The sequence below is a fragment of the Alligator mississippiensis genome, chromosome 6, assembly GCF_030867095.1.
Source record: "Alligator mississippiensis isolate rAllMis1 chromosome 6, rAllMis1, whole genome shotgun sequence".
In the NCBI taxonomy this organism is placed as follows: domain Eukaryota; kingdom Metazoa; phylum Chordata; order Crocodylia; family Alligatoridae; genus Alligator; species Alligator mississippiensis.
The window spans coordinates 100808463-100832052 of record NC_081829.1 but is presented as its reverse complement, the minus strand read 5'-3'; the positions used below and the strand labels follow the sequence as shown (position 1 = coordinate 100832052).

The following is a 23590-nucleotide window of genomic DNA, read 5'->3' as shown; positions in this document are numbered from 1 at the left end:
GGGACCCCGGTGCTCCCACCGCCCAGTGCAGAGCCCAGCCGTGGGGAGCGACCGGGGGCATCCCCCTGCCTGGGGAGTTCTTGGCCCAGCCCTGACGTGGCTCTGTCCCCATCCAGGTGGCTGAACACCTTGGGGATGCTGGCGCACCAGGGCATCGACGTGGTGATGCGGCACTCGTTCTTCGACCACGGGCACAACCACCTCGTGGACCAGAACTTCAACCCGCTGCCGGTAGGTCTGCCCAGGCGCCGCCCCGACCCCGCGCCCCTCCAGCTCCGCCATCCACCTCCTCCGCCGCTTTCCAGCCGGGTGGATTTTCCCTTCCCTTTGCTGTTGCCAGTTAGTAAATCAGAGAGATAAGTTCTTGTCTTCTCTGCCCTTGACCCGTTTCGCAGACTCTTGGCTTCACCACAAAAACAATCCTGTGTGCAGCCGCGGATCCGTTTCTCCTTGTGGCCTGTTTGAACTCGGCTTGGAAATGAATTTTTCCAGATCTGTTTCTTTCAATGCTAATAGGAGACATTAGTTAATGTCAAACACAACATGTTGAAAGCAGATGGGGGAGCGTTACCTCTGGAGCCGAAACTTCATCCAAAGCCAGAGCCAGGGCACAGCACGAGCCGGGGGGGCTGCCGCTGCCAGGGAGGGGCACGCGGCGTGGCCTGCCCAGGGGCCACGGGGACGGGGGCAGGCGACGCGGGGTCGTCCAGCCTCATGGAAGCGCGACCTCCGTGTGGAGAGCCGCCGGCCCGGGGTAGCGGAGCCGGGCTCGCGGGCCTGGCTGCCACTTGACAGGCGCGGAGGCGAGCGACACATGCGGCCGTCCCGCCGGCCGCAGCCCCTCTCCGCGGCCGCCCTGCACACGGGCGCGGGCAGCTGCGGGTCCCCGGCGCGGCGCGCTAGTAAAGCAGCCGTGTGTAAAACCGCTTGAAAGGTAGCAGACTTTCTTTTCATCTTTCCTCGGGCTAATAAATTCTGCACCTTGTGAGCGGAGGACTTGGCAGCGCGGCCGGCGCTCACGTCCCCGCTGCAAGGAATTTACGAGGCTGGGCCCGGTCCCCGGCTGCCGACCCTGCCGGGGCCGCTTCGGGTAAGCCAGCCGGCTCCAGCCCCCAGGCCTGGGCAGGGTCTTGCCTCCGGCCGCGGGGTGGGCCTCCCTGCTGCACGGCCCCTCCGCACCACAGTCAGATGGGGACCGGTGGGTCAGCAGCATTAAAGCCCCTGGCTCCCGTGGCGGTGGGGGGCTACAGGAATAAACCCCGGCTCGTTAGAGCCAGCAGCGGGCAGAGGTTGCACAAGGTAACTCTCCCCAGAAACGAAAGGCCCTGGGATTATTCATTCGTTTCCCCTGTGCCGCTGGGCTCAGCACGTGCTCGTCTGCCCTTCGAGGAGCCCCGGGCAGGTGAGGCTCGTTGCGGGCTTTGCGGAGCTGTGGACACGGCCCCGTGGCCGGGCGCTGGGTGCGGCGGGCGCCCCTGCCCGTGGGAGCCGCCGGGGAGATGAAAGCGGCCGGCAGGCGCTGTGCAGCGCAGGAAGCCGCGGTGCGAAACACGATCCCTGCGACAAAGATGTTTCCGCCAGCGGCTGGGCACGAGGCCGCGGGTGCTGAGAGAAGGGCAGCATCTGCCGCAGCTTCAATCGCTGGCTGTCAGCGGCCGGAGACCCGGGCTGGGCTCCCCCAGGGGCGCTTGGCTTCTCCTCTTCCAGGACCCCGCGGGCCCTGCCTGGCAGAGAAGGGGCCAGGAGCGTCGGGCTCTGCTGCCCTCAGCGCAGGCTGCTCCCAGGGGCTGCATGTTCATCCTGACCCTCTCCCCCGGTGCGGCGCAGCGCGATGCGGTGCTCCCGCAGGGCCCCAAGCAGCCGGCTCCCAGGAACGGGTTGCAGAAAGGCTGCCCCATGCCCTTTCTGTGGGCCTGGTCCTGCTGGCCACTGGGCTGAGCGGGTAGCCCAGCCAGGGGCACCTCGGGCACCAGCGCAGCAGAGAAGCTGGTTTTCCCGGGCCACTTGTGCCACTCTGCTGCAGCGGCAAACGGATGGAAACGCTGCCACCCGGCACGGCCAGGGCTCGTCCTGCCCCGTGCACACGCCTGCACCTCCGCCAGCTCTATGGGCAAGGCGAAAAGGATCCTGCGTAGCACCCCAAAGCAGAAGGTGCAGTCCTCGCCGCTCACCGGGCTCCCACGCCTGCACAGAGCCTTCCCGCGTGCCCAGAAGGAGCCATCCCAGGGGAGTCGGCAGCCCCGAGAGCGGGACTGGAAACGGATCGGCCCCCAGCGGCAGGGTGACCAAACACCGGGCCGTGGGCCCTGGGGCCACCACGCTCGGGCAGCAGCATGGCGGGGCATGCGGGATGGGGAGAAGAGCTCCTGGCTCTGCCCAGGTGTCTGCCCCTGCAGGAGTCAGGGACGAGAGGGCAATGCCACCCTCTGCCCCGTGCCCATCCCCGGGGCAGGCTGAGAAACCCGTCTGCCTCCACAATAACACCCTGCAATGAGTCTGATGTGGAGCCAGCGGGCCCGAGGCAGGGGAAGGGGCAGGTCAGGCTAGACTCTGGCCTTGCAGGTCCTGAAGCTGAGGTAGCCTCGGGCGAGCATCCTGGAGGGTTTCCCGGGCTGAGTCAGGGAGCGGAGTCGTCCCACGTCCTCTCCGGCGGGGGTTCCCACACTTGCCTGGCAAGGGAAGCACAACGTATCGGGGTCCATGAAGGCAGGTTTCCTTCAGCGCTCCCCGGGATAACTGCTCTTCTGGCGTGCTTCGGTACCCACCCAGGCGTTGGGGCTTAAACCCCACTTTATGGAAATGGGAGGCTCCTCCCTAGCCTGCTCCTCTGGCCACAGGGCTGAGGGCAGGCGAAACTTGGGGGCATCCGCACCCCCAGCCTCCGGGCTTGGGCTTGCACATAGGATGCCCGCCAACAGACTTCGGAAACGTCTGAAGCCCTTGGTGGGGTGGGGGATGCTTGCCGCATGTAGGACCACGTGTGCTTCTGGACTGACTTGCGGATTTGGACTTGATTTGGCCAATTTGGCTTGGAACACGAAAAATGTCCTTAAAAAGAAACCAAAGCTCCCTGCCCACCCTGTGGTCTGGGCTCCTGCGAGTCCGTGTCATCCAGGGCAGCCTCGTCCACACCGCTAACGGAGCAGGGAAGGGCAGCGTGTGCCGCGGGGGCTGGACGGCAGCCGGGACGGCTCTGAGCAGAAACACGATGTAGTTGCACCAGGGCCAGAGCAGCCGGCCCTGCGGGGAGGTGTGGGCTGCCCTGGGGCAGTGCCTTCTCCGGCCAGCTCCAGGTTGGAGACAGGGCGACGCTGGGTTTCTCCTCCCTCTGAACGGCGCTGAAACCTGCTTTCCGCACCTGGGAGCCGAGCAGCGCGAGGGGCCGGACGAGGAAGGTCAGAGGCACGGGGGGAGGCGATGGCAGGACCTGTCCTTCCCGGTGGCAGCCGCGTCCTGCTCTCCGAGCTGGCAGGAGTCCTGCTGCCCGCCTGCAGGGCTCAGAGCCAGCGCGTCGAGGGGTCCTCGTTGTTGTTCACCTCCTGGTTGCAGCCCAGAGCAGTGGGAGCTGCGGAAGGGCATCCTGCATGCCCAAGCCGGGGTCTGCTTCGGTGCCTACTTGCTGTCTCCAGCCAGCCACTGCTGGTCCGTGTGTCTGTCAGTCTGTCCTGGGGCTTGCCGTAATGCCCATTACCAGGTACTTAGGGGATGAGAGTCGTGCACTCCCTAAATAGCACGGTCTCCCACGCATGGTCTCTGTGCTTCACTTTGCATGGCGTGAGCTGGGCATCCCAGTCGGGCCCCTCTGCAAAGCTGAGCTGTGAAAACTGCCAGTGAAACTTTAAACTCAGGCCCTGGAAACTTTCCTGCAGCCTTGGACTGGGTCTGTCTGAACCCATGGGCCGCGCTTGGGTTGTCTGCTGCGCCCGCCCGAGAGCTCAGGCATGTCCCAGCAGGGGAGTCGACCTGCCCCTTCCTCGCAAGGCCCAGGGCGCCCTGCCCCAGCTCCAGCTCCTGGATCCCAGCCGCGCCTGGGGCAGCGTCCAAGCCCTGCTTCTGTCAGACACACGGCTGTGATCCCTGGGGCTCTCATTAGCCGGGGCAGTGAGCTCTGCTAATTGCAGCTGGAGGTAGGAGCCACCTGCGTGGGCAGTGTCGCTGGGCACTGCGGGGGCGAGCAGGACGGGCTTGCATGGGCAAGGACTGCTGCAGGGCCAGGCTCAGCTTCTGCCCACCCCTGCTCCACGCCCGAGGAGCTCAGCCAGGGGCCAGCAGCACCCGGCTGCTCCGTCTCCCTGCGTCCTGCCACCGTGTGTCTGCTGCGCGGTGCATGGGGAGCCGGGGCGCCCTCCTGCTGAGGTCCCATCACGCACAGACAACGTGGGGAGGGAGCAATGCTGGGCATCGTATGGGGCAGTGGCAGCTTAGCACGTTTGCCCAGCAGCTGCCCCGTGCCAGCAGCTCAGCCCGTCCCAACCTGCCACGTGGGGAGCACAGCCCACATCCTCCTGCATGAGGTAACATGCTCTTGCCCTGAGAGGCCGGGCATCCCCGTGCCAGCCAAGCAGCCCTGCCTTCCACTGGCCTCTGCCACTGCCCCATGTCCCGCAGCGTGAGGATTGCAGCCCCCCAAGGAGGCAATGGCCCGCTCCCGGGACCCGTGCATGCAGCGGGGCGCTTTGAGGGCCTGTGAGAGGCTGGTGCTGCAGAGAAGTCTCTGGCTCGGGCCCCGTGGAGGTTGGTGGAGCCGGCACTGCCCTGGGGGGAAGGAGGGTGGGCTGGGGGCCTGTGGGTCTACTCTTCCCCAGGCTGGAGAGCCCAGGCCGCCTGCCTCAGTGCAGCTGGGGGATGGTGCCGGCCCCCAGGCACCCGCCCACACCCCTTCCTGCTACAGCAATGCTTTCATCGTGCCGGAGCCACTGCGTGATTTACCGCCGCCTCCGCCTCTCAAAGCACCGGCCTGTTTCGTCTTCCAGGCCGGCTGCAGGGGGAACTGGACCTGGACCTGCCAGCTCCCTGCCCCATGGCCCAGCTGGGGTGCAAGCCGCCTGCTCCTGCTGCCGCCCGGCTGCACCGTCCGAAGGCGCGGGGGGCTCCAGGCCTCGCAGCCCCCGGCCTCCGCGGGACAGCGCTGCTTGCCCCCGGGTGCTTCCCGGCCCGGGCTCCGCTCCCTCTCGGCGGCCCCGTCGCCTGGGCTCTGTCAGCGAGGCGATGACAAGGGAAGTTTCAGCCGGTTCCTCCATCTGCTCCGAGCTGCAGGATGCCCCCCCAGCCTCGCTTGTCCAGCTACGATGGAGCCCCCCGTGCCCTGCGCCCTGCCTGGCCCTGGGGGGAGACCGGCCCTGCAGCAGGGCCTGGGGTGCATGACCCCTGCGCCGACCTTCACTGCCTGCACATGGGCTTAGCCCGGAGCCCGGCAGGGAAGCAAGCTGGGCGGAGCTGGGAGCGGAGACGGCTCCAGGGACCGTCACTGCACGGCCCACCTGGCCCCAGCTGGCGCTGGCTGTGACCCCTGGCCTGGCTGCACTTCGTCCCCCGCTCCCCCGGGTAGGAGCATGCCAGGGACGTGTAGCATTTCCTCTGCCCCCGTCGGGTCTCAGGCCGCAACTTCATCGTCTCTCCAAACCTGGCTATGCCATCTCTTCCCAATATTCTGCCCAGGCCACTGCTGCTGGGGTTGGTGTTGCCGGACCTGCGGGCTGCACTGTGGTGTTGCAGGGCATCTCACAAGGCGACCCGTGGCCGTGACTCGGTGCCTGTTTTGGGGGTGCAGAGTCAGGCGTCCGCCCGCAGTGTCCAGCGCAGCCAAGTTGGTGCTGGAGGATCGCTTGGCTTCAGGAGGATGCAGGGTTTGTGTGTCTATCATCCCACTGGGTGGGAGGATTTCCTGGAGGCCGCCTCGGGGATCTGTCTCCAGGCCCCTGCGACCTGATCCGGGCACCGCTGCACCATTGCATTCCCATCCTCCCATCTCACGCGGCCGTGCAGCCTCTGGGAAGGTGCCAGCCGTGTCCCAGCATCTCTTGGAAGTGGGGACGAATCCTGGGCTGGAACTGGGAGCCGGCTGCTGTGGCCGAGGATCACCCACCCCAGCTAGGGTTTTAGCTAATGGTGGGAGTCACTGGGGAGGTCGGACTGGATGAGCCCCAGGGGGACCCACCAGATAAGGCAGGCCGAGGGGGACCGGCTCACCTCGAGTCCCTGCTTCGCTCCACCTTCGCCTGGTTGCGCTGCCCTGGGGCGAGGTGGTATTTGGGCTGCGTGGGCCCGGAGAAATGGAGCCAATTCAAGAGACCAGGGGATTTTTAGGCTTCTTGCTCCAAATCAGGATATTTTCCCCCCAAATTGAGAGCATGCTGTGGTAACTCCTCCTGCTTTCCTGGGTGTTTGCAAGCCAGGACTGGGCACACAAACACCCAGGCCAGCGTCACCATGGTGGGGACAAGGGGGTGGCTGCAGGGGACCCTGTGCCGTAGGGCACAGGAGGATGGGACCATGAGTGTTGCACTGATGCTGGCTTTACCGCTGCAGCGTCCGTGTCCGTGGGAGCTGCCTTTCATGTGCCACGTGTGCCTGAGCCAACGGGTGGTGGACCCGGATCGGACCCTGGCTCTGCCAGGGTGGGGCCAGGGACTGAGCCAGCTCTGCTGTAGGGAGCACACCCCTTCTGCCTCCTCCCAGGGTCCTGGAGAGCAAAGGAGACGCAGGCTCCCTGCACCCGGTCCCTGCAGCACCCAGCCGATGCCCAGGGCCAGGGGCTGCTCCCCCACAGCCCACATGTCGTCTTGCCCGCAGGATTACTGGGTCTCGCTCCTCTACAAGCGGCTGGTGGGCCCCAAGGTGCTGGCGGTGCACGTGGCGGGGCTGCAGAGGAAGCCGCGGCCTGGCCGGGTCATCCGGGACAAGCTCCGCATCTACGCGCACTGCGCCAGCTCCCGCACGTGAGTCCGGGCAGGTCGAGGGGCTGGGTGGGTGGTCGTCCGCGGGGGCCAGCGGGCGGGTCACCCGATCCGAGCACTGGGAGGAGCCCCGCACACACAGACAGGCCCCCTTTGTGGAGGAGCCGTGGGCGCCGCATGCACCTCACCGGGTGCTCCCTGCGGGGCCACACCAGAGTGCTCCCCTGGCCTCCTGCAGCCAGCCAGGAGCAGGGTGCCCAGCACTCTGCCCCCGGGCACAGGCTGCAGGGTGGGAGCGCCTTGCCCCATGCCTGCTGCAGGGCCCGCGTGGGCCCCAGCACCAGCTCCCACCCCACCTGCTCTCCCTCCCCCCACAGCCACAGCTACGTCCGAGGCTCCATCACCCTCTTCATCATCAACCTGCACCGGTCCCGCAAGAAAATCAAGCTGGCGGGGACGCTGCGGGACAAGATGGTGCACCAGTACCTGCTGCAGCCCTACGGCCAGGACGGGCTCCACTCCAGGTGAGTGCCTGGGGCCAGGCACCCCTCACCTGGCGCCAGGCCTGGAGGGCAGTTCACAGGTACTGCCGGGAGCGGGGCACCTGGGGCCGAGCACCACCTGCACTTGGCATCTGTGGCATACCGGAGGCCTCGACCACGTGGGTGCCACGGTCCGTGGCCTCCATGTGCCAGGCTCCGGGCCTGCTGCGGCTGCCCACACTGATGCCAACTCTCCCTGGCAGGTCGGTGCAGCTCAATGGGCAGCTGCTGGCGATGGTGGATGACGGGACGCTGCCCGAGCTGCGGCCGCGGCCCCTGCGCGCCGGCCGCACCCTGGTCATCCCGCCCCTGACCATGAGCTTCTACGTGGTGAAGAACGTGAACGCCCTGGCCTGCCGATACCGGTAGCTCTGCCCCGCATGCAGGCCGAGGACAGCCGTGCCAGGCCTGCCGTCCCCCTCCCCGTCTGGGACACGCGGCTGAGCCCGGCCCAGGCCCCTCACTGCCGCGGCCCTCCGGAGCAGCGCGGATAGGAGCCGCCCCAGCCCGGCACTGGCTTCCTCGAGGGCTGCAGCAGCATCCGGCGGCTTGCCTGGAGCCCAGGAGAGGAGCGGGTCGGTGGGCAGACGGACCACGGGGCTCCCTGTGCTGCTACGTGCCAGCCTGAGCTCCCTGCGCAGCGGGGCAGCTGGAGCCTCCTGGCAAGGCACTGCAGTGCAGCCACGTGTCATTTGTGCTGCTTCCAAGGCACTGGTGGGAAGCCGGATGGGTGGACACAGGTGGCAAGGTGTGGGGAAAGGGGACGAGCCCTGCCGCGGGCGGGACACCGGAGTCTGCCCCAGTAGCAGCCCCCAGGGCGAGGAGCTGGCTCCCTGCTTCGGTGTCCGTCCTGCAGCTCCCCGGCGCGGGCCCGGCTGGTCAGGGCCCAGCGGTGGGTGTCGACGTCCCCGGGCGCCGTGCTGAGCCCCCTTCTCAGCATGTGCGTGCAGGGCTGGGCCTGCCAGCTCGGCGCAGAGCTCAAGCAGGACCCGGGCAGCCCCAGTCCCAGGGGCGCGGGCGCAGCGGCCCTTGGCGTTGCAGGAGGGCTGGGCTGGCACGGGCGGGGGGCACTTCGGGGACGGACCCCGCCCCGACACGGAGCTCACGGGCAAGAAGGCGAGAGCATCTGGGAGCCCCGGCGGCCACCGCCCCGGCAGGGCCTGCCGCCCGCGGGGTGCCTGGCCGGCCGGCCCGGCCCCACGGAGACGCAGGCGACGCCGGGAGCCCGAGCAGGACGGGGCTGCCGCGGGAGCGGAGCCCGGGTGCGGCCCGCGGCTCCGGCCTGGCGCCGGGCGCTGCTGCCGCTGCACGGGGCGCCCGGGAGCCGCTCGCTGTAGATGTTAATTATTAAATTATATTTTCCGAAGGACTCGCAGCTCGGTCGGTGCGGCTGGCGGCCGGCCGGAGCGAGGGGGCCCTCTGCTGCCGTGGGCCCACGCCCCAGCGCCAGCGGGCCCGGGCCGGGCCGGGCCGTTTCCTTCCCGCAGGGACGTGGTGGCGCGGGAGGGGAGGGCCGGGCCGGGCCGGCGCGGGGCTGCTGCACGCGGCGCGGCCGCTCCTCCCTAATAAAGGTGGCTGCTCAACCCCGCCTGGCGTCGTCTGTCCGACGGGCCCCGCTCCGCCCGCGGCATCGCCGCACCGGCAGCCGTGCCTGCGCCTGCGCCCGCCCCGCACTGCCCCGCAGCGCCGCCCGCCCGGGGCCGGGGCCGGGGCCGGGGTCCCGGCGCGCACGTGCGCGGACAGCGGGAGCCGGCGCGCGCGGGGCCATCCCCCGAAGGGGCGGGGCCATCCCCCGAAGGGGCGGGGCGGGACCGGGCGCGTGACGTGTGGGGGTGGGGCCGTCACATGCGCGGGGCAGGAAGCGGGGCGGGGCGGGGGCACAGGCAGGACCCTCCACTCCTCCCGCACGCGGGGGAGCTGAGGCAGGGCGGGGGGCACAGGCGGGGCCGCTCCTGCACCGCCCCCCCAGGCAGCTGCCGCGGCCGGCGGGGGTACGTGCCCCCCCAGTCGCCCCGAGATGCGGTGCGTGCTGGTGGCCAGCGCGGGGGCCGAGGTGCTCTTCTACTGGGCCGACGACGCCTTCGCCCGCAGCCTGCGCCTCCGCTACGGCCCCGGGGCGGCCCAGGCGGCCGCAGGCCCCCGCGGGGGTCCCCCCAGCCCCGCGCCGGCGGCCGAGGACAGCCTCAACACGCTGCTGGCGCCCGTCATCATCTCCTGCGCCGCGCTGCTGGAGCGCCTGGGCGACACCTACACCTGCTTCGCGGCCGAGGGCGGGCGCCACCTCTACGTGCTGCACATGGTACGGCGGGATGGGACGGGGGCTGCGGCGCAGGGAGCCCCCGCAGCTCCCGGCCTGACCCCGGCTCCCCCGGTGCAGTTCGGCGACTGCCTGTACATCGCGGTGAACGGGGACGGCGCGGAGGGCGAGGACGACCTGCGCAGGACGCTGTACGTGCTGCGGCGCCTGGTCGAGGCGCACTTCGGGCTGGTCACCCTCGACTCCCACCTGCTGCGCAAGGAGTGAGTGCGCGCCGGCGCAGGGCTCGGGGGCGACTCCTGGGCCTGGCGCTGCCATAGTGCTATACACCCGCGGGGTCGCATCCGGCCCCAGCCCGGCCCGAGGGAGGATCGGCCCCGTCCAAACCAACCCGGACGAGCCCCGTGTCCAACACACGCACGTCGCCCCCGGCATACAGGGGGCCTGTGGCTGCCATCGTCCTGGCAGGTCACGGGCGCTGCAGAGGTCCCAGGCCCAGGCCATTCATCCACTGCAGGGGAAGGGGAAACCTCCCAGTGCAAACCAGTCTGAGCAGGGGAGAAATCCCTTCCTGCCCCAGTGCCTGAGCGCGGGGGCAAGACCCTCCAGCCAGGACCCGCCGGGGTCGGTGCCAGCAGGAGCGCTGGCACAGCCCAGCCCCATCCCCAGCACCTCTGGGAGAAGGTTAAACCCGCTGAGACATGGAGCAGCAAGTGGGGGAACGGAGCAAGCAGCCAAGGTCGTGAGGCCCCGTCCTGCAGCTGCTTCAGGGCCCAGGTCTCGCCTGCCCATCAACCCCGCTGTGGTGGGGGGGGTCTGTCCCCAAGGGTCCAGGGCAGCCACGTCTGCGGGTCAGCCATCCCTTTGGCTACAGAAACGGTTGTGCCAGCTCAGCAGGCCAGAGGCTGGGGGTAGATCACCGACTCGAGCTGCGGCTGGCCCCAGAGCGGGTGGGATCAGCCCTTCTCGCCCCAGTCCTGTAACCCGTCCAGCCCAGACGGCCCCGGGCCTATTCCTCCTCTCCCAGCGGGCAGCGAGGTGCTCCCAGGGCCACGGGGGGTGGGAGCGCCAGCCCACGGCTCCAGCTCACTGCTGCTGCGCTCGCAGGCTGCGGCCGGCGGACTCGGAGCAGCGCAGCCGCGTGTGGGCCCTGCTGCGGGGCCTGCTCCAGACCTACATCCGCCTGCGGGACGAGGAACAGAGCTTCGCTGTGGAGGTGCGTGCTGGGGCACAGGGCTGGGCATGGCACAGGGAAGCCTGCAGAGCTCGGTGCGCCCCATGGCCACGCCAGAGCAGGGGTCTGGCATGGGGCACTTGGTGACAGCACAGGCAGGGGTGGTATGACCCCGCAGCTTGGCGGGGTGCCATGGGTAGGGGGCTCACGTGCAAGGGGTGTGATGTAGTGTCCGTGCCACTCACAGCTGGGGATGAGGTCCCCAAGGCTGGAGCCCATCTGTTGCAGCCCCGGCACGTGGGGACTGGGGTCTCCAGGGTCTGACGCCGTCTCCCGCAGGCGGTGGAGCGGCTGATCCACCCGCAGCTGTGCGAGCAGTGCATCGAGGTCCTGGAGCGCCAGGTGGTGCAGCACATCAACAGCTGCGTGGAGCGCGGCGGCACCGAGGTGGCCCACGCCTTTCTGCTGGTGCACACCAAGCTGCTGGCCTTCTACTCCAGGTGAGCCTGGCCTGGCAGAGCCCGGCTCGCTCCTTGTCCCCGCACGCGGCTCTGACACGCGTGGTCTCCCCGCAGCCGCAACGCCAGCTCCGTCCGCCCGGCTGACCTGCTGGCCCTCATCCTCATCGTGCAGGACCTGTTCCCCAGCCACAGCGGGGAGGAGGAGCCCGCCTCCCAGGTACCAGCCCTGGGCCCAGCCGGGGGGGCAAATGTCTGGCCTTGGCTCCCTGTGAGCTGCTCTCGTGCTCTTTTTGCAGCCTGCAACAGCGGGCCTGACTCCCCCGAGGCCGAAGAGCAGCGAGAGCATCCCTGTGCAGAGCCTTGGAGCCGCCGAGACAAAGGCAGGGGAGCAGGTGTGTGCAGCCACCTGGCTCCAGAGCCCAGGATGTGGGGGGGTCCTGCCGTAGCTCCTGCAACCCCAGGGGTGCCTGGATGGTGCCCCTGGGGCACCGGGTCCCACTCAGGCAGCCTCCCCTTTGCAGGAGGGCAACGGCGATGACCTCTCCACGGCCGAGGAGTTCTACACACCCCAGCCCTCGCCTGGCGGCTGCAGCTCAGGTAAGCCCTGAGCAGCAGCACGGGCTGGGGGAGCCCTGGGTTTGGGGCTCGGAGCCAAGTCTCCGCATGTAGCGGAGCCCCACCCTATGTTGCCCCTTCCCCCAGGGCCTGGCGGAGCTGTCCTGGCTGCAGCTGCCGCCCCTTTGCTCTGTCGCCTGCAGGAAGCGAGAGCTGGTCAGAGAGCATCGAGCTGCCGAGCTCTGCGGAGGCAGATGCTGCGGACGTCCAGGTGAGTTTGGCTCCTGCTATGTTGAGCCCCCACACGCTGCCTTGGGACGTGTCGGGGGCCTGCACCCACCCCACCCTCGGCCCCCCAGCAGCTGTCCAGGTTCCCCTTTCTGACCTCCCCTTCCCCAGATCTCCTTCCACCCCTTCAGGATGTTCCTTGGACCCCCACCACTCCCTCCTAATCTTCAGCCACCTTCCACCCCATGGACACCGCCTGCTCCTGCAAATATCCTTGCAGCTGCAGAGCCCCGCCCCAGCAAGAGCCCTGGAGAGCAGTGGGCACAGACTCCCAGCGCCGCGGGGCTGGTGGGGAGCTGTGGGGTCACAGCTAGTCCAGCCCTGGCCTGAGGCAGGATCAGCCCCGTCCATACCAGCCCAGACAAACTCCATGTGTGACCTCAGAGCCACACGACAGTCGCCCCTGCCCCCGTGGAAGCAGGGGGGCCGCAGCTGCCAATGTCCTGCTGCTGCCAAGGGGGTCACGGGCGCTGCAGAGAGCCCAGGCCCAGGCCATGCCCCTGCTGCAAAGGAAGGCAAAACCTCCCAGTGCAACCAGTCTGAGCAGGGAGGAAATCCTTTCCTGCACCAGTGCAGCATCAGGCTGAGCCTGAGCGCGGGGCCAGGACCCTGCGGGGTGGGTGCCAGCAGGAGCATTGGCACAGCCCAGCCCCAGCCTGCACTGCAGCGGCACCAGTGCCTCTGGGGGAGGATTAAACCCCCTGACACGTGGAGCCCCGAGCAGGGGAAGGGGCAGCCGACAGAGGTTGTGAGGCCCTGTGCTGTGGCTGCTTCAGGGCCCAGGTTCCAGCTGCCCATCAAACCAGCTGTGTGCGGGTCTGTCCCCAAGGGTCAAGGGCAGCCGAATGTGACATGGGCTGGGGAGTCTCCTGTATATGCAGCTCTCACCCAGGCCCTTCTCTCCCCCTGCAGATGGCAGAGGACTCGCTCCAGGCCCTGGCACCCCCCATGCCCGACGCCACCAACCCCCGGAGGATCTTCCTGGACACCAACCTGCGGGAGGGCTACTGCCCCATGCTGCCCCACACCATGCACTGCCTACTGCTCTGGCCTGGCATCTGCCTCGTGCTGCTGGCCAAGGTGAGTCATCGCCAGGGCCGGGTCTCTGTTCTCGCTGGCACACACTGAGTCCCCCGCTGTCCCCCGCAGGGCCCCAGCACGCCCGTCGCCCTGACCATGTCCCAGCTGCTGGATGGGCTCCTGGTGCTGGAGAAGAAGCTGCGGGAAGGGCCAGATGTGGTGCCCAGCCCCCGGTCCCACCCGCTCCTGGGCGACCTGCGGCATCGCATGGACAAGTTCGTGAAGAAGCTGGGTGGGCCGGGCACCCAGGTGAGGGGCCAGGGCAGGGATGGGCAATGCCCCGGGTCCGGGCAGAGCTGCCCTGTGCTGGGTGAGACCCAGGTCCATCTCGCGACTGGGGCCAAGCAGGGTTTTCCCTGCTCCTCTCTCCCCTGCAGCCTCCAGCATTTCAGGTCTGGGACCTTCTGATTCATTCCCACACCCAATAGTGACTGCTGCCCCTTCCTTCCCAGCATGTGTCCACTCCCTTGTGAATCTGGCTGAGCTCTCAGCTCCCCCCCACCTCTGGGGGCCACGAGCCCCACATTTTAATGCCACGCTAGGGGGAAAAGAATTGCCTGGTGTGCGTTGTAAACTGCCAGGCTGCCCGTTTCATTTAGTGCTGGGGGGGTGGGCATGAGGGGCGAGGACTGCCTGGGGTGAGAGGCTGGGGGCAGGGGCCTGGCACCGCAGAGCGGAGGACGTGAACCAATGGCTTGAAGTGGCAGCAAAAGTGAGTTTAGTTTGGAAATCCAGACAAACTTCTTTGCCGTCAGAGCGGGGAAGCCACGGGAGAGACACCAGGGAAGGGGGCACTTTCATCATGGAGGTGTCAGGAGAGGCTGGACAAGTGCTGGGTGGGGTGATCCAGGTGCAGCAATGCCTGTGGTCTGCTGTGCTGTTTGCCCCCCTCTCTTTCTGCACCAGGTGGGGGGCGGTGTTAAGCCTCCCCCGAGGCGCTGGTGCTGCTGCAGCGCAGGCTGGGGCTGGGGCTGTGCTGTGCCAATGCTCCTGCTGGCACCAACCCCGCAGGGTCCTGGCTGGAGGGTCTTGCCCCTCTGCTGACCAACACTATATTTGGGGTCAGGAAGGAATTTTACCCCCTGGTCAGATGGGTGTGGGCTGGCAGGGTTTGCCTTCCTCTAGCAGGGGGCATGCCCTCTACCGGGATGGACCTGAGTGTATGTTGGCATTTCATAGAAGCAGGACGTTGGTGGCCACGGTCCCCTGCTCTCCCCGTGGCAGGTTCAGGTGTGATGCCTGTTGTCAGGGCTGATGGTAGTTTTATAAGAGTTTAGATGCTGGGTTGGTCTGGGCGGGTTTGGACGGGGCTGATCCTGCCTCATGCAGGGCTTGGCCTGGACATGACCTCACAGCTCCCTGCCCGCCCCGCGGCTCTGGGACTCTGCAATACTGGACTCTGATCTGCTTGTCCGCCCATCTGTCCCCTCTAGCTGCAGAACGCCTGGCTGGAGTTCAAGAGCAAAGCCTTCTCTCGCCACGAGCCCGCCAGCTCCCAGGAGTGAGTATGGGGAGGGGAGCAGCGAGCCCTGCAGGCCCGGAGACCCGTGATGGTCACAAGCCTGCGTGTGCGGCGCGGCTGCTGCGGCCGCAGCTCTGCTGGTCTCTGATCCGTCCCTCCCTCCTTCCCAGGCTTCTGCAGGCGCTGGGGGGCGTGCGGCACCAGCTCTGCTCCCTCTACCGCCAGTTCTTCCTGAACCCCCTGGCCGCCCCAGGCCTGCCGCAGGGCCTGCTGGACCGGGCGCAGCGCCTGCTGCAGTGAGTGAATGGGGCAGGGGCAGGGGGTCGGTGCTGGGGCTGGAGGTGGCGGCTGCTGCTTCCCTGCGCAGGGCTGCGGTGGCGTGCGCTGCCAGGGTCTGCGTCGTGGGGCTGGAGCTGGGTTGGCCCCATCCCCTCCAGGCAGCCGGGAGCAGCACTGCCTGGCCTTCATGCAGGGGCATCCATTGGCCCCACTGGCATCCTGGCAGAGCAGGGCAGGCACATCCCTGTCCCCCTTACGGCGTGTTCCCCGGCAGGGAGAAGTTGCTGGACTGGAAGGACTTCTTGCTGGTAAAGAGCCGGCGCAACATCACCATGGTCTCATATCCAAGCCGGGCTGGCAGGTGTGGAGGGGCAGGGAGCTCCCCAGGACACAGTGGGGTTGGGAGAAGCCAGGTGCATGGGCCTGGAGCTGGCTGCTCTGGGGGGCCTGCCCAGCTTGGGCGCCCGGAGCCTGCTCGCTGGGCTGTGCCAGGGCCGTGGAGCAGCCCCCGGGCTCCGAGCCTGGGCTGGGGCTGGCAGCGAGCAGCAGACGCCTGCGGGCAGCGGGCTCAGGGGTTCCCACTGGTGGGTGCTGAGCTTCAAGGTAAGGCAAGCCGCTGGTGTTTGACCCCACATGGACCCGGCCTGGTGACCCCAATGGCCTGTGGGCTGTCCCCAAGGGGCTGTGGGGCTCTCAGTGCCAGGAGGGTCTGAGGGGTGCAGGGAGCTCGCGCCTGCCTTGGGCCTATTGCCTTTGAGCATCCTTAACCCGGCCCACATACCTGGAGGACTTCCCCGGGCTGGTGCACTTCATCTACGTGGACCGCGCGGCTGGGCAGATGGTGGCCCCCTCGCTCGGCGTGGCCGAGAAAGCTGCCTCGGAGCTGGGCCGGGGCGAGCTGCCCGCCTTCATCAAGAGCAAGGTACGGGGTGGGGGGCTGGGAGCCGTGAGGGCAGGGGAGGGGGCAAAGGACCCTCGTGGGGCTCCGCTAGCCTTGCTGGGGCTGGGGGCAGGGCAGGGCAGGGGAGCGGCGCAGAGGTCTGGGCGGGGGCAGGAACGCAGCGGGCTCCAGGGCTCTGCGCCGTGGGCTCCAGCGGCTGCGTCTCCCTAGGTCTGGTCCCTGATTGCGCTGGCACGGCGCTACCTGCAGAAGGGCTACACCACGCTGGTGCTGCGGGACGGCGACTACTACTGCTCCTACTTCCTCTGGTTCGAGAACGAGCTGGTACGTGGCAGGGGCTTCCCCGGGGACCGCTTTGCTCCTGGCAGCCAGGACAGGGAAGGCCAGGACCAGCCCTGCCTGGGGCATCGCAGCCCTCCTGCCCTGCCCCTCACCCCTGCCCCATCCCCGCCAGGGCTACAAGCTGGAGGTGATGGAGGTCCCGGTGCTCTCCGATGACTCTGCTCCCATCGGGATGCTGACGGGCGACTACTACAGGTGAGCCCAGGGCCTGTCCTGCTCCCCAGGTCCCTGGTCCCAGTGCGAGCCAGGCTGGCCGGGGTGGGGGGAGCCACTGGAGGGGTACCCCTCGCCTCCTGGGGATGGGGGCTCTGGGACCCGTGGGCCTCGCTGGCTGGAGCAGCCTCAGCAGTGGGAGCAGGACATGGGGCAGGGAGCAAGCTACATCCCCCTTGCTCCAGTGCCGGCCGGGAGCCCCCAACAGAGCCGGGATTTGGACCCAGGTGTCTGGGGCCCCGTCTAACTGGGGAAGGGGGGACGGGAAACCATAGGCAGGGCTGGGGGGAGACACCACGTGCTCTCCTTGATCTCGGTCTGGCCAGGCAGAGCCCTGGAAGGGGGCAGGGGGTTCTGGCGCCCACCTGGGGGGCTGCCCCCTCTCCCTGACCCACGCGGCCTCCCCCAGGAAGCTGCTGCGCTACTACAGCAAGAACCAGCAGGCCGAGGCGGTGAAGTGCTACGAGCTGCTGACGCTGCACCTGGGCGTCCTGCCCCCCGACGTGGTGGTCCAGCAGGCTGCCGACCTGGCCCGGCGCCTCTGGGAGCCCTCCCGCATCCCGCTGCTCTGAGCCGGGTCCTGCGGCTGCCGCGGCACCACGCCCCACCACGGGCCTGTCCCCGGATCGGGGGGATCCCTCGGCATCTGGCCCGTGCCCCCTGCCTCTTCCGCTGCCCCCAGCTCTGGAGACCTCCCCGGCTGGGCTGCCAGGCCCTGGCATGGCTGGGGATGGCAGAGATGGTGCTGTGCTGGGTGGGTCCATCGCTGCCTTGATTAAAGCTGCTGCAACTGGTCAGTGTGACGTGCCAGCTGGTTTCTGCTCCCCGGGGCCGGGGCTTGGGCCCTGCCGGACCCGCTGGGGGGCAAGATCCAGGGGTGGGAGAGAGCCCCTGCGTCTGGGGGCTGGGACTCTGCTCCCCTTCGTCCTGAGCCCTTGTAGCCTGGGGCAGCGCCTGCCTTAGCCGTAAGCGAGGTGCTGGCAGGTGAATGGAAGCAGGATTTGGGTGGCCCGGCCCCAAGGGCATCCTCCCTGGAGGTGGGCATCCCTTCCCGGGGTCAGGCTTTCCCATGCGCCCGCCAGCCCTGGGGCTCCTGCGCGCGGCCCACTTGCTCCGTGTGCTGGGGAAGGCAGGCGGTGCCTGGAGCCGCAGGCCCATGACGTCGCCAGCAGCTGGGGGCCGCATCCGGCCGTCCACCCATCCGTGCCCAAGCACCGCCTCGTGCAAACTGCTGATGAGGAGACAAAGTCCAGCCCTGCAGCCGCAGCCCCTGCCTGGTGCAGAGATGGCAGCCGGGCTCGGCCGGAGGCTGGGCACGGCCCGCACTGCCTGGGGGCTGCCGAGCCAGCGCCTGGCGCATCCCGGGGCCCGGGCCCAGCTGCAGCCAGAGTACGACGCCGTGGTGATCGGCGCAGGTAGCGGGGCCGGACCGCGGTGCCACGGGCTCCGGGAGCCAGTCCACGTGTGATCCCAGCACGGCATCGCCTGCTGGCATGACTGGCACCAGCTACTGGGGGCAGTACGGGTAGGGGGTGCAAAACTGCCCCAGGGCTCCTCTCACCCCCCCGTCTCATTGCAGGGCACAACGGGCTGGTTGCTGTGAGTACCGAGTTGCAAGGCCTCTGCCCCGGGTGCAGCCGGGTCGTTCCTGGCAGGGGGGAGGCATTGGGGCAGTACTGTGGGACCCCGCGCTGCAGCGGACAGAGCCCAGGGGGTCTCCATAGGGCGCTTGCAGGGCAGGGGAGTGTCACGCGCAGGTGCGGGCCAAGGGCTTGGGGGTGTCCTAGGGGAGACTCTGGGGTGCCCGGCAGGCCGCCTACCTGCAGAAGTCGGGGGTGCGGACGGCCGTGCTGGAGCGTCGCCACGTGCTGGGGGGTGCCGCAGTCACGGAGGAGATCATCCCAGGTACCCCCGGCTCTGCCCTGCTGCCCCAGCCCAGGTGGGGCCGGGCCAAGCGCTGACCCCTGCGCCACCCCCGGCTTCACCTTTCAGGCTTCAAGTTCTCCCGAGCCTCCTACCTGCTCAGCCTGCTGCGCCCGCAGATCTACAAGGACCTGGAGCTGCAGGTGCCTCGGCTCGGCTCGGCTCTCGGGGCGAGCAGGTTCCCCCCCTACATCCGCTGGGCTGTGAGAGCCTGGCACCGCCTCAGCTGGGGCCATAATTCCCGGGGGTCCCAATCCTGGGGCGCAACAGCCGCTTGCAGCCAGAGCCACGACCCCCACTGCCCCGCACACTGCCCCCCGCCTGCCCCCTCCTGCTGGGCGGTGACGCGGGTCCCAGCCGTGGTGCCCACCCCTTGCAGAGGCACGGCCTGAGGCTGCACCCCCGCGACCCCTACTCCTTCACCCCCGTGCTGGAGGCCCGGACCCCCCCGCGCTCACTCCTGCTGGGGCACGACGTGGCGGAGACACAACGCCAAATCGCCCAGTTCTCCCCCCGGGACGCCGAGGTAGGGGAGCGCTGGGGCGGGGACCTCCCCCCCCCTCCCCGGGGCAGGGCAAGACCTAGACCTGGGCCTGAGTCTTGCTGTCTGGCTCCCCCGTGGGAGCCGGGGTCCATCGCCCCCTCGCCCTGCCTCCGTCCCAGGCCTTCCCGCGCTACGAGGCCTTCATGAGCCGCTTGGTGTCGGCCATCGACCCCCTGCTGGACGCGCCCCCCCTGGACCCCGCCGCGCTCACCCACGGCCCCCCCCGGCAGCGCCTCCATGCCCTGTGCAGCCTCTGGCCCCTGCTGCGGGCTGGTGAGTCTGGGGACACCGGCGGCCGTGGCTGCATCCAGCCGCGGGACCCCCCTCCTTGGGGCCCAGGGCTGCCAGCCGCCCCCGTACCCCCCCATCTCAGGGCCGTCTCCTTCCCCCAGGGCTGGTGCTGGGAAAGCAGCTGCCCCAGTCCTACCAGGTGCTCACGGCCCCCATTTCCAAGGTCAGTGACGCGGGCATGCACCGGAGCTGGGAGCTGGCTGCATGCAGCCCCGTGCCAGCTGTGCCTGGGGTCCCCTGCCCGCCAGGCTCTCCGACTTAGCTGCGCTCCCCCCTCCAGGTCCTGGACCAGTGGTTCGAGTCTGAGCCCTTGAAGGCAACACTGGCGACCGATGCGGTGATCGGCGCTATGGCCAGTCCACACACACCGGGCAGCGGGTACGGGGCCGGGGCTCGTGGGACAACACGGGCCAGGGGTGCCGGAGGGGAGTCCTGGGGTGCGGAGATGCCCTGCTGCCCCCCGTGTCACTGGAGGGACCTGGGTAGTGCCCTGGGGGGTCTTGTCCCTGCCACAGGCATGATGCCAAACCGGCAAACCCCGCCTTCATGCTGGGTTTCTGCCCCCCTGGCTGCAATGCGCCTGCTCCGGGGCTCACACCATTGCCTGGGCTGCGTGAACGGAGCTGGGCCAACTGCAAGGGGCCCCCTTTGTACTGGATCGCTATTGAAGGGCTGGGCGCTCAGTGCTGCAGCTCCCGCTCCTTCCCCCCACGGGCCCTGCTGCACCTGCTGGCTGTCCCCTCCGGCCCCGGTCAGCTCTGTCCCCGTTGTGCCCAGGTACGTGCTGCTGCACCACGTGATGGGCGAGCTGCAGGGGCAGCAGGGTGCCTGGGCCTACGTGGCCGGCGGCATGGGAGCGCTGTCCAATGCCATCGCCTGTGCGGCCGCTGCCCACGGTGCACACATCTTCACCGAGAAGGTGCTTGCAACCCCCAGCCCCTGCCGGGAGCAGTGTGCTCGGCTCTGTGGAGCAGCCCCACTGGGCCCCTGCCCACCCAGACGCTGCGGTGAGGGGCACTGGGCTGGGATAGAGCATGGAGGCCACAGCATCCCCGTGGGACCCACTTACCAGAGCCTAGGTCAAGGGGCTGCAGGGTGGTCCCCTGTGCAGGGCAGGCCAGGGCACCGGACTCTGCCCCAGGGTGGGAGCACAGGCCCCTGCCACAAGAGATGCCCCCTGCCACCAGCACTCGGTACTACCCCCCCGTGCCCCCAGCCCGTGGCCCGCGTGCTGGTGGGAACCAATGGAGCGGCATGCGGCGTGGCACTGGGGGACGGGACAGAGCTGCGGAGCCGCCTGGTGCTATCCAACGCCTCCCCGCAGCACACCTTCCTGCAGCTCGTGCCCCAGGTGAGGCGCCTCGTGGGCGGCTGAGACCTGGCGGGCAGCTCCCGGCCCTGGCTCTGCTCCCCGGGGGGCCCAGTCCCGGCTCCGCTCCCCGCGGCCGCCCCCAGCTCTTTTCCAGCCCCACAAGCTTGAGCTGGACTCTGCCCCCAGGAGCAGTTGCCGGCGGCGTTCGTCCGGCAGGTAGCCCAGCTGGACACGCGCTCCCCCGTCACCAAGATCAACGGTAGGCGGCTGTCGGGGGGCTCGAGGCTGCGGCCAGGGGACCGCGGCCAGGGTCTGCACCGCTCTCCCTGCTCCGGCGCTGGCATCTCCGTCTCACCAGCCCCTGACGCCCGCAGTGGCCGTGGCCCGGCTGCCCAGCTTCCTGGCTGCGCCCAACCCGCGCGACGGGCGCCCGCTGCCCCATCACCAGTGCTCCATCCACCTCAACTGCGAGGACGTGGCTCTGCTCCACCAGGCCTTTGAGGACGCCAGCCAGGGGCAGCCCTCTGCCCGGTAGGACTGGGGGCTGGAGCTGCCGGTGCCCATGGCTGGTCGCAGGCCCGAGGGCAGGGGAATGGCAGGGAGGGGAGGAGGTGGCTGGGGGGTATGGGGGGCTTGGCCGTGGGGGCCAGCACGGCTGCACCGCTCTCTCCTGCACCAGCCCCATGATCGAGCTCTGCATCCCGTCGGCGCTGGACCCCTCGCTGGCCCCCCCGGGCTGCCACGTGGTGTCTCTCTTCACCCAGTACACGCCGTACACGCTGGCCGGCGGCCGGCCCTGGGGCGAGCAGGAGCGCGAGGCCTACGCCGACAGGGGTAAGGCCAGGGCCCGCGGGATTGCCGAGGCCCAGCCCACGGCCTCCCCGCTGAGCCGGCGTCCGTCTCTCCCCCAGTGTTCGACTGCGTTGAGGATTACGCCCCCGGCTTCAAGGCGTCCGTTGTGGGCAGGGACGTGCTGACACCGCCGGACCTGGAGAGGGTCTTTGGGCTGCCCGGAGGGGTGAGTCGGGGACGTGAGAGCAGCTTGCAAACCCCGGGAGGGAAACGCCTGGTCTCGTGCCGCAGAGCTATGGCGGGAGGTGGCTGCACAGGTAGTTCAGGGTGTTCCCTGCGACCTGTTCTGCGCAGAGGCGCTGGTGCTGCTGCAGCCCGGGATGGGGATGGGGATGGGGCTGGGGCTGGGCTGTGCCAATGCTCCTACTGGCACCGACCCCGCAGGGTCCTGGCTGGAGGGTCTTGCCCCCGTGCTGCTCCGGGGCTCCCTTTCAAGGCTGGCCTGGGCCCCTGGGCTCTGTGGGGCCATGCAGCCCCCACCTGCCCCTGTGCAGCAGCCGTGCCCAGTGCCCAGCGCCCAGCGCCCTGCGCCGGGGCCTGACTCGGCCCGTTGTCCGCAGAACATCTTCCATGGAGGGATGTCTCTGGACCAGCTGTACTTCGCCCGCCCGGTGCCAGCCTACGCAGGCTACAGGTCCCCCATCCCCGGCCTGTACCTCTGCGGCAGTGGAGCTCACCCCGGTACACGGCCGGGCCCCGAGGGCTGGGGGGGGCCTGGGTGCAAGGCTCTGGGCAGGCTGTGGCCTGGCCCTGCCCTGCTCCTGCATCCAGGCGAGGGGCTGGGCACACGCGGTCCTGCAGCGCCGCCTGGGCTCTGCAGCCCTGCATGGGGCTGGCTCTGGGCCACCTCGGCCTGGCACTCCCCCGTTGCCGGCTGCAGGAAGCCACGTGCCCAGGGCCCTGCGACATTGCAGCCCAGCACCCTTGGCTAGGCCTGGCATGTCGCAGGGGCTCTGCACTGCCCGGAGCTGCGGCATGCCTCGGCGCAGGCAGCTGTGCCCGTCTCACCCGCTGCTCTCGCTGCAGGAGGGGGGGTGATGGGAGCCGCGGGCCGCAACGCCGCCAGCGTGGCCCTGGAGGACTTCAAGCAGAAGTGACCACGACCCCCGGGCCCTGTCCTGGCCATGCCCAGGGCAGCGGTGCTACCAGGCCCCTGCCTGTCCACACCAGGGTGGCCCAGGGGCTGTGACGGACGGGGGGGAGAGCTGCAGCCAGGGAACGTGGCCCCGTCCTGCAGCTGGACTGTGGGAGGGCTGCGGGTTTCCTGGTCCCCCTGGGGCAGGGGGGTGTAGGGAATTGCCGCAGCCCCCGTGTCAGGGCAGCATGGGCAGGGGCTTCACCGTGCTGCCACGGGGACCCCCCCCACACGTGGCTGCGTGCACCCAGGCACGTGCTAGCAGCTGTGGCCGGGGCTCCGCGCTTGGTGCTGCACCACAGGCTGTAGCAATAAAGGTGGATGAGCTCAGTAGCCTTGTGCCTGCTCTTCTCTTACCCGGAGGTGCATTGCCACTTGGAGACGCCCCCCACGTGCGGCACGTTCCCATGAGACGGTTGCCCATCCCTGCCACTCCAAAGACGGCCATGAAGATGCTGGAGATAACGGCTGTGGGGTCTGGCACCCACCCTGCGTCTAGCAGTAACAGGACAAACGGCCGTGCGGCTGCTCGGGCGCGGGCAGCGCGACAGGCCCCATCCAGTTTGGTCCGGCCGTGCCTGCGGGGGCTCGGGGAGGCGCTACCCCCAGGGCGACACCAGCGGTGTGTGCAAGCACTGGGCTATCCAGCCTCCACCCACACCACGCTTGCACCAGTGCCCTCGCCGCAGGGCTTAGACGTGTCTTTGTGATGCTGGCGGTAACCTAGGGCCTGGCACTGGGGACGAGGCTGGGGGGAGCGGGGAGCCATGGGGCGATGCAAAGTGCTGCGCTGGGGCAACGAAGCCGGGGCTTTGCACGGAGCGCAGACGAAGGGGACATGCCCAGGGTGTCCCGCTGCACCGGGGCAGACCCGCACACTGTTGCAGCAATGCGGGGAGGGGAGCTCGCCTGCGCCCCACCAGCGCGGCGAGCAAACGCGGGGAAGGGGCTGCTCACCCATGCCCAGACGCGGCAGATTGAGGCTGGGGCACGCGCCTGGGCCAGGGAGCCTGGTGCGGGCAGGGGAGATGCTGCAGGCCAGCGGGCACCGCTGCAGCAGCCAGGCCTCGCGGGTCCCTGCCG

At 69.0% G+C, this 23590-nt stretch overlaps 3 protein-coding genes across 6 annotated transcripts in view; all 3 read left to right on the top strand.

Moving 5' to 3' along the window:
- The window catches only part of HPSE2 (heparanase 2 (inactive)), a 133083-nt gene extending 124062 nt beyond the window's left edge, over positions 1 to 9021 (top strand). For 3 of the 4 annotated variants that reach the window (XM_059730288.1, XM_059730287.1, XM_059730285.1), the window contains 4 exons: positions 117 to 231; positions 6793 to 6938; positions 7274 to 7420; positions 7642 to 9021. In XM_059730288.1, the coding sequence (XP_059586271.1) occupies positions 117 to 231; positions 6793 to 6938; positions 7274 to 7420; positions 7642 to 7807 (574 nt within the window). In that variant the 3' untranslated portion in view covers positions 7808 to 9021. Of the gene's footprint in view, positions 1 to 116; positions 232 to 4973; positions 6939 to 7273; positions 7421 to 7641 lie in introns of those variants that run through there. The other variant, XM_059730286.1, reaches the window with a different exon arrangement.
- A 269-nt stretch (positions 9022 to 9290) lies between these two features.
- Positions 9291 to 17247, top strand: HPS1 (HPS1 biogenesis of lysosomal organelles complex 3 subunit 1). The gene is made up of 17 exons (XM_059730283.1): positions 9291 to 9737; positions 9816 to 9958; positions 10803 to 10911; positions 11209 to 11369; positions 11445 to 11547; positions 11627 to 11722; positions 11852 to 11927; positions 12089 to 12156; positions 13086 to 13253; positions 13323 to 13502; positions 14687 to 14754; positions 14886 to 15011; positions 15269 to 15337; positions 15775 to 15916; positions 16106 to 16219; positions 16350 to 16432; positions 16860 to 17247. Exons 1-17 carry the CDS (start codon positions 9456 to 9458, stop codon positions 17020 to 17022), a joined length of 2151 nt encoding a protein of 716 aa, XP_059586266.1. The 5' UTR covers positions 9291 to 9455; the 3' UTR covers positions 17023 to 17247.
- An 87-nt stretch (positions 17248 to 17334) lies between these two features.
- On the top strand, positions 17335 to 22840 carry PYROXD2 (pyridine nucleotide-disulphide oxidoreductase domain 2). Its single transcript, XM_059730284.1, has 16 exons — positions 17335 to 17865; positions 18030 to 18049; positions 18262 to 18355; positions 18443 to 18516; positions 18753 to 18899; positions 19037 to 19190; positions 19310 to 19371; positions 19489 to 19586; positions 19986 to 20127; positions 20425 to 20559; positions 20707 to 20779; positions 20895 to 21051; positions 21200 to 21354; positions 21432 to 21538; positions 21933 to 22053; positions 22399 to 22840. Exons 1-16 carry the CDS (start codon positions 17439 to 17441, stop codon positions 22467 to 22469), a joined length of 2037 nt encoding a protein of 678 aa, XP_059586267.1. The 5' UTR covers positions 17335 to 17438; the 3' UTR covers positions 22470 to 22840.
- Positions 22841 to 23590: the final 750 nt, after the last annotated feature.